The sequence below is a fragment of the Eufriesea mexicana genome, unplaced genomic scaffold (assembly GCF_001483705.2).
Source record: "Eufriesea mexicana isolate 0111107269 unplaced genomic scaffold, ASM148370v2 scaffold572, whole genome shotgun sequence".
In the NCBI taxonomy this organism is placed as follows: Eukaryota; Metazoa; Arthropoda; class Insecta; order Hymenoptera; family Apidae; genus Eufriesea; species Eufriesea mexicana.
In genome coordinates this window covers 1,183,897-1,196,448 of record NW_016908738.1, presented here as the reverse complement: position 1 = coordinate 1,196,448, position 12,552 = coordinate 1,183,897, and the positions used below count along the sequence as shown (strand labels likewise).

General features: G+C 37.8%; 1 protein-coding gene across 1 annotated transcript in view; it reads right to left on the bottom strand.

Moving 5' to 3' along the window:
- LOC108545947 (protein espinas) overlaps positions 1–7,506 on the bottom strand; it is a 10,316-nt gene extending 2,810 nt beyond the window's left edge. Inside the window, exons 1-3 of the mRNA XM_017897814.1 lie at positions 7,020–7,506; positions 3,974–4,277; positions 1,398–1,934 (exon numbers count right to left, since the gene is read on the bottom strand). Coding sequence (XP_017753303.1) covers positions 1,398–1,934; positions 3,974–4,277; positions 7,020–7,489 — 1,311 coding nt within the window. The 5' untranslated portion in view covers positions 7,490–7,506. The remainder of the gene's footprint in view (positions 1–1,397; positions 1,935–3,973; positions 4,278–7,019) is intronic.
- Between the last annotated feature and the right edge of the window lie 5,046 nt (positions 7,507–12,552).

Here is a 12,552-nt window from a genome sequence, read left to right as displayed (position 1 = left end):
AGGAATGCTGGCAAACGGTTGATCGTAATCCAGATTCCATCGTTCATTATCGAGTCGGCTCAACCGATAAGAAGCTTTGTCCAACGTACAACCGACTGTTTGTGACATCTATCGACACCTAGATTCAAGGAATTATCGTGTTGTGTGCTATGGATGACTATTACGGGGATATAAAGGGGACAACTCTGAGACTGACAGCTAAATCGTCCCTGTGCTTCGGGCTAAATGACTCTCGACGGACGTGCTCGTCTGGCGTAAATAATTGTCACGCTGCAAAAAGCGCGAACGAACGAAGCTGCTGCCCTCTGTAGGGTTTGATGCGACTACAAATACATCTATTGGTCTTTTTTGTGAAATTACCCATGGGGATACCATCTGCATTTTCTTTTGAATGTTTTTAGTTACGTTCATATATTGGCTAGCGTATTTAATAAAGTGCAAATATGCGCTTACTTCGTTTTTAATGATGTGGTAAATGTATATACAAGTAATAAAAATGGTTTGGTTCAATGACTAGAAGTAAGGACATCTGTGTTTGTTAATAAGAAGCTTCGACAATCGAGGAAAATCAATCCTGATCGATAATAAATTGTGGATCCCAGTGAAGTACTAATCCTTTTGGTTACTTCATTCTTCTGCGTAAATAAAATCGCAATTTTAACAAGATCAGTAAAATGCTAATTAAGAAAACGACATGGACAAGTAGAAATGAATTTGATCACTTCGTACACGTGTTCAGCAGTGTTTGAACACTGAGGTTGAAATGCAGATATCCGTTTCTAGACTTATAAATACAATACATTATTCATGATTCTTGTAGATAACTCGCTTAGTATTCATGGACAGTCGGTAACATCGGTTTCAATGACTCTATAGTTTAATACTTTGGTCGAAACAAAATCACGTAAGTGACCTCGAACAGCAAGAAAGCTTCAACAAGCTTCAACCTATTTTCATACTTTCAGCCTATCGTTTCAATAAGATTAACCATCCGCAAAAACAGCCTACATATTAAGTTAATCAAACGAGAAAGACTTCTACCTATCCCAATTTCTAAATATAACTGACTCTCTACACCTATAATTAAGCATTTAACAATGCTAAACACCTGTGTCACAAATAGTTTATCTTATCTCCTTATTTTCGTCCTGCCACTTGAACAATAGCCAACCAATAATCTAAATATTTGGTGCACCTGAAACTATAAAAAAGGAGCTTAACAAACCAACCTCAAATCTCAATCATAATAACGATCTTGAACCTTAAAATCGTTCTCAGCCATTTTAAACTCCTTAACAAACCTCAACTGATCCTCACTATAACCCTCAAATAAAACCAACTATTAACATCAACACCTACTATACATCTACCCACCCACTTACTCGAACGATCTTTACCTGTCGATCGCATTCAAGGCACGCAAAGTGCCTCATATGCCACGCCCTCCCCTCCGCCTCGGTGCACTCGTCGGCGAGTATGATCTCGTCGCAGGCACAGCACCTCGGCTTCAGTGTTTCTGCATGATGCCGACCGCAGTATAGCCTGCCGTCCCTCCAGAAGTATATCAGGTCAACAAGCAGCTGTCTACACACGCAGCAGACGAAGCAGGCCGGATGCCAGAGGGCGGATGGACCGGCACGGCTCGCAGCCACCGCCATCTCGCCGGCCGCGATCGGCCTGCTACACTCGCGGCATCCGGCGCCGTGGGGCCTGTCCAGCTGGCTCGCGTGTCCCCGTCCGAGCGCTTCGCGTTTCCGCTGCGCGGCGAATACCCTAAGTTCCCGCTTCTCTTCTTCGGTCAGCCCGCTGCAATACCGTGCCTCGTTGTCGTGCGGTGGGAGTTGCTGTAGCAGCTGCTTTACCCGCTCCCGTTCGCCGGCGCTGCCTGCGTACGGGATCTTGTCTTCCGGTAGCGCGCTGAAGTACAGGTGTACCTACGACGTACGAACAAGGGAATGGTAATTAACAGCAATTGGAAATGCCGTGTGTGAGATATCGGAATTTTTGGGGTCCTCTAAATACAGTTTTCGATTTAATGAGTTTTGGGGGTGGAAAGATTTTATGAGAGAACGTGAAAAATGGAGAAAAGGTGAATTTGATAACTAAATGCACTAGTGACTGAAGTTTGAGTATGGTTTGTTAATACAACGCTGCGTATGTGACTCTTATACGTTCTTCAGACGATAATGTAGAAATTGCGTATTGGTAATTTTTAAGAATACGAGGGGGAATTAATTTGCAAGACGAATGAAGAAATTTGTTGAGGGAAATGTCAATTTTGATTATTATTTTTATAATTGCTTAAAAAAATTGTTATACCCCTACTCTAATTCAATACCACTAATTTATACCATTGGTCGAAACTTCGTATATGATGAATACTAGCACGACTGACTAATGCGCCTGCGCGATTCATCGACGAGGTTAGCTTTCTTTCCGACTACGCGATCGAAGGCGATCAATCGATCGTCTTTTAAGAAATGCTTTCGGGAACGCTTTTGGATCGACAAGAACACGATACACATTGTCTTGTTAGATGGGATACCGAATGTCTTTGATTTCTTTGACAGTGAATTTGATAAAGATATCTGCGTCCAAATAACTTCAATGATTGCTGCAGGAATTCGATGTATCTACTGCGACAATAAAGAAAGATCATAACACGGAAAGTATTGGATTATGAAGATACCGACTGTGAGAAAAAAGTAAGATAAATATTCAAACTGTACCTGTAAATTTGTAGTGAAGGAGGCGGCGAGTTTACGAGATAAATCTAAGAGGTTAAAAGGTTTATATATAGATCATCACGATACTCGATATTCATCATTCATGAATAATTCAGAAATGTAATGCTTACAGTTACACGAGACGCGTGATGGACTCCTACCTTGAACAAAACAAAGGTGTTTTACTTCGTTTACGGGATCGACGTTTAACCCGAATTATCTTCTGCTTATATTCGGATCAGTTTTCGCCTTTTTTATTGTGCGAGTGATTAAGCACAGACAAAAGGGAAAAGAGAGAAAAGGATAAAAACAAGCAAAAACTTAAGATTAATAACATAACCTCAAAAGGTTAAACTTAACATTTTCGATATGAAATAATACATAGGGTGAATTATTTATTTTTGTCATATGAAATTATTTGTAAACTGTATACTACACGAAGAAATGTTTCAGATAAATGTTATTTACTATCAGTGAAGACTTATAATTTCGAATTGAGAAAAGATTTAAAGAATTAAAAGATTGGACAATTCACAAAATTGTTAGTGTCCAAAATTCTGGATAACTCGAGTGTCGTCTTTGTAACTGTCCTGATAAATCTCACAGGGAGAAAGTTAACCTTTATGTAAATTTGAGTCACCACGTACGGCATAGTGTATCGAGACGCGCCCACGTGGCTTTTGTTAAGTCCCGTAAATCTCGGACCTTTCGTAACATACAAATCTTGTAGTAATTTCTTCTATGTTCTTTTATTTCGTGAACATAAACTCCTTGTCATAATGAATATGTGAAACGAGTGTCGTATTTAGTATTGCTTTCGTGTTTGAATCCACTTGAAGAAAAATTTAAAAAATAACTATTTTAAGAGTTTTCATTTTTTAACTTATTGTTTAACTTATTGTTTTAATTTTTATTGAAGTAAAAACTTCATTAATTTTCGTTACACCATTTTGATTACAATTATATATGCACACTATATTTTGATAGATATTACACTTAAGCGTTAATACCATTACCGATTTTTAGTGTTATTAGTATTAGTGATATTTCTAATTATCTAAGTATTATTAAGTAATCTACTTAACTCCATTTTTCAAATTTAATAGGAAGAAGAAAAGAGAATTGTACTCATGCAAAATATACATGTTCAATAAATGAGAAATGAATCTGGAGAAAACACAAGGATAAAATTAAAGGACCATTGGTACATCGGTATTCAAGGCGTGTCAAATGAGATATTCTCTTACTTGATCTGGCCTAAGGCCGGGTGGAACCCACGTGTATTCTTCGAGCGCGCATCCGCTGTCATCGTCGCTCTGTGAATGCCTCTGATGATGCATCAGGGCCTCCTGAAGGGCGAGGCCTGGTGGAGCCGGTTGCACGGGACTCTTGAAGGGTTCCTGGTGAGAAGAACCGGCGGCCCCGCTTTGGAAAGCCATGGCCATGGCCATCGGTGGACCAGGACCGAGGCCGAGTCCCGAGGGACCGCCCGCCTCCGTCGAGGTTCGCTGATGCTCCTCCCTGGGACACCTGCAGCTTCTGCACACCTTCCTGAAACCAGAATTGAGAACTCTCGGTTAGAATAACTCCATATGGAGATAACGAGGTCATTGGTCTTTTTCGTGTTTTGTGCAAGTTTTAGTTTTGCAAATGCTCCCTATAGTTCTCTATCTTTACTTATTAAGTTATTCAGTTCAAAATATTTTACTTTAAGACTTCAGAAACTATAATAAGCTTCATTCCTGATAGATATTTCATATTAAGTTTTATATTTATAATTTATAATTTATTTAATATTTGGTATATATTCATCATAGTAAATTTACTGAATTAAATTTAGTTTTGTTTTAACTCTATGGGCTCTATATTAGCTGTATAAAATTTAAGAAGTTTTTTATTTGTTGGAGACAGTTTTACTATAGATATACATATAACACTAACATATATAAATCTGTAATCTCGCATCGGCGATTAAATACTTAATATATGTTATGGGTAGATTATAGAATAAATAATATATCAATATTTTCTTCACATATAGTTAATCAATGTGCATAAAATATTGTGAAATTAGAATAATCTAATTGATTTTGGGATATTTAAGAACTTTCAATTGAAGAAATATGTAACAATGTAATAAAGTAATGCTCTAATTAGTATAATTATTACAATACTGCATAAAAATTAAATTTATGTTAGAGGATAAAGATAACAACACATTTTTGGTAAGTGAAGATATAAAAAGTCTGCAAGCAATCATTTTGAATTGTTTGATAACTGTTTGATAGTTAGGTTTCAAAATAACTATATAAAAAATCCTAATAATTAAATACTTATTAATACTTGAGGTGCTAATAGATAAAAAATTTGCTTGCCTTAGAATCAATGTATAAATTACCACATTTTTTACATACAACATTGCAATGAAGAAGTAATGTTAGTACAACACAGGTTGCATATAAACGCAGTAGCGTTCCAAGAAGAAATTCTTTTCCCACAGGAAGCGATAAATTCACTTCCCATCAATTCGAAGAAACGGAAGAACCTCGATTGCTTCACAAACCCGTCAATTTCGATAAAAAAAAGTACGTAATTAAATAGTAAATTAATGTACCCCTCAATTTCTAGCAAAAGAGAGAAAAAAAAACTAAATGTAATCAAAAATAAAATTGTCGAACATAAGTAAAGCCTTTAATTTTCTCCCCCCAAAAATATAATTATACAGAAAAAGAAAATCCTTTAATTTTCTACCAAAAGTAATTTACAATTAACCTCTAACAATTTCAATCTGAAATGAATCAATAACTTATCTCGATCTTAATCTAAAAATGTCAAACACGCATATGCACACATGTAAAAATTAATTAATTTTTTCCAATAATAAAAACATAATATGACGATTCACCTTTAAATCAAAAAGCATGCATGTTACAATTCAGCGGTTAGTTTATCATTAAGGTGCTTGGTATGAGTCTCATAGCGCGACAAGAAACCCTATTTGCATGAAAGACGATGAATTGGCAGCGAGTGGTAGGCCTGATTACACGGTAACCAGCGGCAAAGCATCTGTTCCCATCGGAACCCCATATAGCTTTCAGATTGCAAGACCTGAACCTGCCTGTTGTAATTTAAAAATCGATGTATGCGTCGTATAACTGTATGGAACAGAGTGAACGAAGGAATTCAATTTTCAACGGGAAAGTACGAATTTAGTTCCGAAGATTAGTCTAATTACGTACAAGGAAGACAGTACTTTGGTGTTATGGTTAATGAAATATCGAAGATGCTAATTTCATCTCTTTTTAAGAGATTTGTTTTCTTCTTATACATTAGTTAATTTTTAGTTTTGTGGCATGAAATCAAGTTCACGGATAAAGGTCTAATATTGAGGATTGAAAGAAGTTGAATTTGAAATCTGATTTCGAATCTTTTAATTTCAAGATTAATCCCGACTTTAAAACTGTCCTTATTTTAATCCTGACCTTAAATGTTTTAACCTTATTCATAAACCTAACCTCAAATATGGTGAGTCAATTTTTCGACAAAACCTTAGCTGTGATTCAACTCAAACTTTTATTCAAACTTTAATTCTAACCTTATTTTGCAGTACCTAAGATCAACGAGTTTTCAATAAATATCTAGGCAAATACTGACAAATTAGAGATAAAAGTACATGTAATGATTTCATTTAAGAAAGTATACTATTTGTAATCTCAATTAATATAATCAATACGAACATTCATAAGTATCAAAATCTATGGAATCGTTTTGTTATTTGAAAAGTTATTTTATTTTAGTTTAGTATCTTTTAAACTGATATTAACTGTTTTCCTAAATAGGTACAAAAATTGTCACAAATAGCAGTGATACCCCGCAAAAAGGTAAATTATAAACTATGGCTTTTAATCATTAGTTTGTCATTAATTTATACATATTTGATAAGAGTTATGTATTGTTATTATAAATTAATCACACTATCCGAATACTTAATGCGATGAACCACTGATAATTACTCATAAATATTAACTTAAGATTATTCAAAAGAAATATTTACTCAAAATTATTTCTCCCAGGGAATGCAAAATTGTACTATCCACTAAACCACTGAAATCAATAGTAATCAACATGACACGAAACACTTTTCAAACGTTTTCTACACACTCTCTATCCTCGAGGGATTTGACTGGTTGCCCAAAAGACAAGATTACTATAACAACACGCATATCGCAAGCAAGCCACCGGCCGAAAAACTTTCCCTTGAACAGGTCGATCAGCGAAATGAGATCAACTCACTCTGCAGAGGCGGCGACATCGTAACCCGAATGCAGGGAGCTGCAATCGGCTACCACCGGCTCCCCTGTTATCTTGCGCTCGTTTTCGAACGCCACGACATCGTGAGTGCCATTCAGGTATTCGACACATTTCTCCGTAGGGCTAGCCCTCGTCGTAGACAGAGCTGGACATCCGACCACAACTCCAACCACATCATCCTCCTCGTTTCCGTCCTCACGATTCCTCAAAAAGGCGTCCAAATAATGTTCATCGGTGGAAGGTAATTCGTAGACCGTACCAGGGGCCCAGTTACTTGGCAAATCCCGTCGATTAGTGGATACATCCTCGATCTTGCTAACCTGATCATTCTTTCTAGCATACAGTTTACGAAGATATGCTTCCTGGTGGCTCCTGGTAGCCCAGCAGCCACCTTGCCACCATCTTTTCGAACCAAGGACCGATGTCTTCCGTCTCCTCGCTAGACTTGACATAGCTCTCTTTTAGCGGGGAGGCATTAATCCATGTAATTATGTCATTTGAATAGATATGATTTTAAAAGAATGTTCACTCTATAGTTTGTCTATAGTTATCCTCATTTTTTTGCATTTAGATGAGGCTCATCATGATAAAGTATCACTTGATCTAGTGATACCGCGTAAATCGTCAGTTGTTCACGTCCTGCCTTCAGTTCTGACAGGATCATGTTTTCAATGCCAAGACGGACGGGCCAGATGCTAAAACTTCGTGATTCCGTGCATGTCATCATTGTTCCAATACTCCATTAAGATCCAGAAACGATTACTTTTTCTCTTACTTTTCCGGTACACCATTTATTCAACATTTCAATAATTCTGCGAAAAACAAAGGCGAAAGGGAAGTATCGGTATCCAGCTGACGGTATACCATGTTTTTTTCGGTTTCTCGGGTTGGCACGCGCTGCTGAAACACCAAGAGGACTTTCCAGGACGCGACAAGGACGAACGGGAGGGACAGGGATAACAGAGAAAGCGAGCGCCTCAAGGAAGGAAGGAGGAAAGAAAGGTAGTAGCCAGTGAAAGAAAGAGGAGAGACAAAGATGCAGCGAGGAAGGAGTAACAGAGAGAAGTAAAATGTGCAGAATGGGAAGAAAGACAGAGAAGGGAGAGGGAGAGGCAATCTGTACGTATAACCGGTAGTACAGCCGGGGATTAACGTTTTAATACGCGGCACCGTGGCCGAACGTACAAAGGGAATCAGGAGAACGATAACGTTTCACACGGACCCTCGAATCGATTACTATATCGATCAGCCACCTCCCTTCGTCGCCTGAGATTCAAGCAGCGAACTCTGTTAAGTATCAATTTCCGATTGCTGTTCGCTCTGTTCGTCCTCTCCAGTGGATCGAATTCGATTCACGTCGAAACCTTGACACGCGACGTGTCAGTCGATTCCGGGACTAACCTGATGGAGTGAAATCATGAATACTTTCATCCTGTCAATCACATATCCGTACAACCACCGATGAATCTTTAAAACGGCACTCACTGACCGCCACTTTATCACGGTACCATAAAAACGGGATATCAGTGATTAACTGTCAGACATGATCACCAGAATATCTTCTGCATTCACTTGATTTAGTTGATTATCATTGAAGCACACAAAACTCGCGAACATATTAAGAAAGATATTAGCAAGTGGGTTCACGCGGTTAATTGGCGGTAGTATCGTGGCCGGTCCACGGATGCGTTAAAAAGTTTCTAGAAGTGGCGTCTTGTCCTTCCTACTCTGGCGTGCTGAGGCCGAGCGGACACTGAGCGTGTTCTGGGGCCGCTCGGCTGTTGGAGAAGCGCGGGGTAAAGGCGGCTGCCTGGCTGGAAAACCGCTTTAGGGGAGGGAGAACGAGGGCCCGTTCTCGAACTTGGAGTGCTACGCCGCTGCATGTAGCTTCCACGCCGCCAATACGCAGTCGCCTACCCCCACTACCACAGCGCGGGCCCTGCTGAGCTTCCCGATATATTTATATTCGTTTCTAATATGTGTGGCGTGTCGGGGCCCGACGCCTTGCCAAGAGACCCCGTTTAAGTACGCGCGCACGCTCCAGTCATGTCGGTCCGGCATCGTTCCACGAGGGCCTGTGCGTGCTGCAACCATAACCGCACCCCGAGGCCACCTTCTGCTGCGAGGCAATCGCTTCCAATAGATTCACCCGTGTGGACATCCTTGAGGAACACGGGGACGTTTGTTAAGAAAAACTGAGGACAATTTTTATTGGTCTGAGTTACATTAAATTTGAAAAATTGATTGCGTGAATTTGAAGAGATTTTTTGACGACAAGATAAATAATTGAATTGTTAGCTTCCTTGTCTTCCTTTCAAATATTAATGTCATTTAAAAATTTTGTTTAAACAAAGTACACATATTTATATTTGACTTAACATGTGAAGTTCTTTTCAGTTTAACGCGATGAATAATAGTTGATGTATTTTAATTGAATTTCAGTGGTGAAATGTTTTCGCATTAGCATTATGTCAAAATTTAGGTTCGGTTTCTGACATAATCTCTCGATATACTTGAACGTTGGACGTGACGGTTACGTTAAAATATAAGTTAGGTTCTTGAAGTCTGTGTAGATAGGATACATTTTAATGTATATAACAAATTCTCAGCTCAATGATGGATGTTTGAAATTTAAAAAATTGAAATTTCTTCTTAATATGTCTCTTTTTAAGATATTAGTGTAAAAAGTATTTCTTTGTTATCAGTTTAATCTTTCTAAATTTCAGGACTTCCGCCGCAAACGATATATATTTGATATTTCGTAATACTATTCTGTTTCATGACAGAAAGAATAATCTGAATTTATCTACGACGATTTCAGCACCAACAACAACACGCAAACTGGACTGCAAGAGCAAATGTAGCCCGTCGTTGGCGATGTCCCGCAGGCTCACAAATTGCAAATGTTCATCGTAATGACGCTGCCGTTTTTCTAGAGTACATCCACTTGATGCCTTAGCCTTGCTCAAGAAACGCAGTAATGGTTCTTGCCTGATCGTTAACCGACTGGTTCACTTGGAAATGCGATATTAATTGGTTATTAATCGACCATTAACCACATGGTCTCGATAAAGATAGAACATACTAGTTCGTATATCAGTGATTGTTTTATTCGATCTTTTATTACGTTCAAACTAACGCACAAGTATGAATTCATTAGCATGGCGTAGTGTAAAATTATTGATTAATTATCAATTAAACATCAGTCAAAGAATAGGTATGAAGAAACTTCTTATTTCAAATTTCTTTATGGTCTACGTTTAAGCTCACATTTAATATATGTAAATTAATTATTAACAGATATGGTTCTTATCAGCAGTTAAGTAAAAAAAATTGACAAATTAATGGAGGCCTGATACTCGTTGTTCACCTTCAAACATCAAACTGTAACTCCATCTGAAATTTAATGAAGTCTCAATAGACTCGTTTCAGAAAGATCTCAAAGTTAATGGCAATTTATTACCTGAACACGTATTTCAAATACCGGAGCGGCCTACTCAAAAAACACGATCCCAATTAACAGTTAATTAACCAAGTTACCAAAGTATAATCAGTTCCAGCAAGTTTTAAATTTACCAGGAAACGTAACACGATTACCTTCGTACATTCAGATAATTTATTCAAAAGCGTTTTTGCCAATTAAAGTAAATTAATCAATTATTGAGATACGGATCCCTCTAAACTGGCAGGAGTATAAATGATACTAAACTGATCCAATTCTGCATGCTTCATTGGTCAGTGGTCAGTGATCAGTGGTCAGGAAATTCTTACGTAACCCAAGTGGAACGATCCCTTTTCCGGAATCGATACCAGGATCGTCCCTAATGACACGAACTATCCGCTGCCAATGAAACTTAAATCGCTTAATCATCGTTACTGTATTCTTCAACATTCCACCGTCCTCCATTTCATCCAATGCCAAGTCACAAATTAGCAGAAACTTCTAGTTTCTTTCTTTTCCCTTCATTTTACCAAAGTATATGTGGACGACTTTTCAGGTAGATTCTAGGAATAGAGGTCTGATAATAATACCACAGATTAACTATGAATTATCCTCGGGTCAATTAAGTTACATGTTTGGGTTTATTTTTCCACCAAACGTTTGCTTTTGGCACGATGATATTTGCCGATGTACCAGCAAACGTGAACCAACGTGAATTTATAATTATAGAGAAGATGAAATAGTAAGAAAATAATTTTTTATAAGATAAGGTGTTGAAATGTCAGAGATTGTTCCGAGGTTAGAACATAGCTATATAATCTTGAGTGTTCGTGGGTATTCGCGAGTACTCGGTTACCCCCACTGTGCTTCCGTTGCTGTAGGACTGACTCAGCGTTCAACCAATAGACACGGAGGTTTCATCTCTTCCCACTTCGTAGTTAGTGCGCGATAGAAACGGTGGGAACGAGGATTGCACGCAATGAGGGTCTCGATTTGAAATTTATTTCTTGTGGCTATAGAGTTAAAAATTCATAACACGTTTTCCAATATTCCATAAACAATTTCGCTGTATCCAATGAAAACAGAATTAGAAGGACAAAAATGTATCAGCAATTTATTTGTCTTTCATAGACAACCATAACTTTTCTCAATTTCTTCATTTCCTTCTTATTACAAATAAATTACCTACTTTTTATCGTTAATATAATTTTGTCATGAATCAAAATTTCAAATGAACTGGACGGATAAATTTTCGCTCATTGCCCAACAATTAAGTAGAGATCCACCACTTGCAGTTATAGTTCCTTATTTACGACGATCATGCTGCTTACCCTTCTTGTGTTAGGGTTAAAACAGATGCATAAACATAAAGCTACGGCTAGAATGCACTGTTAATAACCAGCAGCGAGTACTCACGTTGCTTCCTTTAGGTTATGCATACACCAAAGCTCGCAATGGTGTCTGGAGGACGACTAAACGAGATGACCAATCTTCTAGAACAATTTTCAACATTTAGCATTAGGTTCTGCTACCAAGAAAGGCAAACTGAATCAAGATGATACATTTTCAAATGTTTAAAAATTACTGTTCTTCCTTAAGAAGAATTTCTTTGATTACAAATGAGTTCAAATTTCTTTCACACCGAGAGCAATATTTTGCATGTAGCAAAAGGTATATTGAAAGTATAAGTATCTTAGACTACTAACAAAAGTTCGTATACTCACTATATATTGTTTTATATTTATCTATAATTAACCGCATTTTACGTTAATAACAGTTACTATGCACTACCTGGTGTTCAAGAATTTGAACTTAGCGCCATCTAAACTTCTATAATTCCACTCGCTCAACGAAGCCGTAACTATAGCAAACTTCATTTTCTCTTCGATTTTTATCTTATAAAATGCGACCGCGATTTATCGATATTCCTTCCTGCGCAAGGAGCTCCATAAGGGTGTATGCCTTGAATGATCTTCATTGGATCGAAGATCATGGGTATTTTGGCAGAAATATCGATGGAGGTCCGTAAATGATCGGGGATACGATAAGTTGCCGTAGAGATACTGGCTCGAT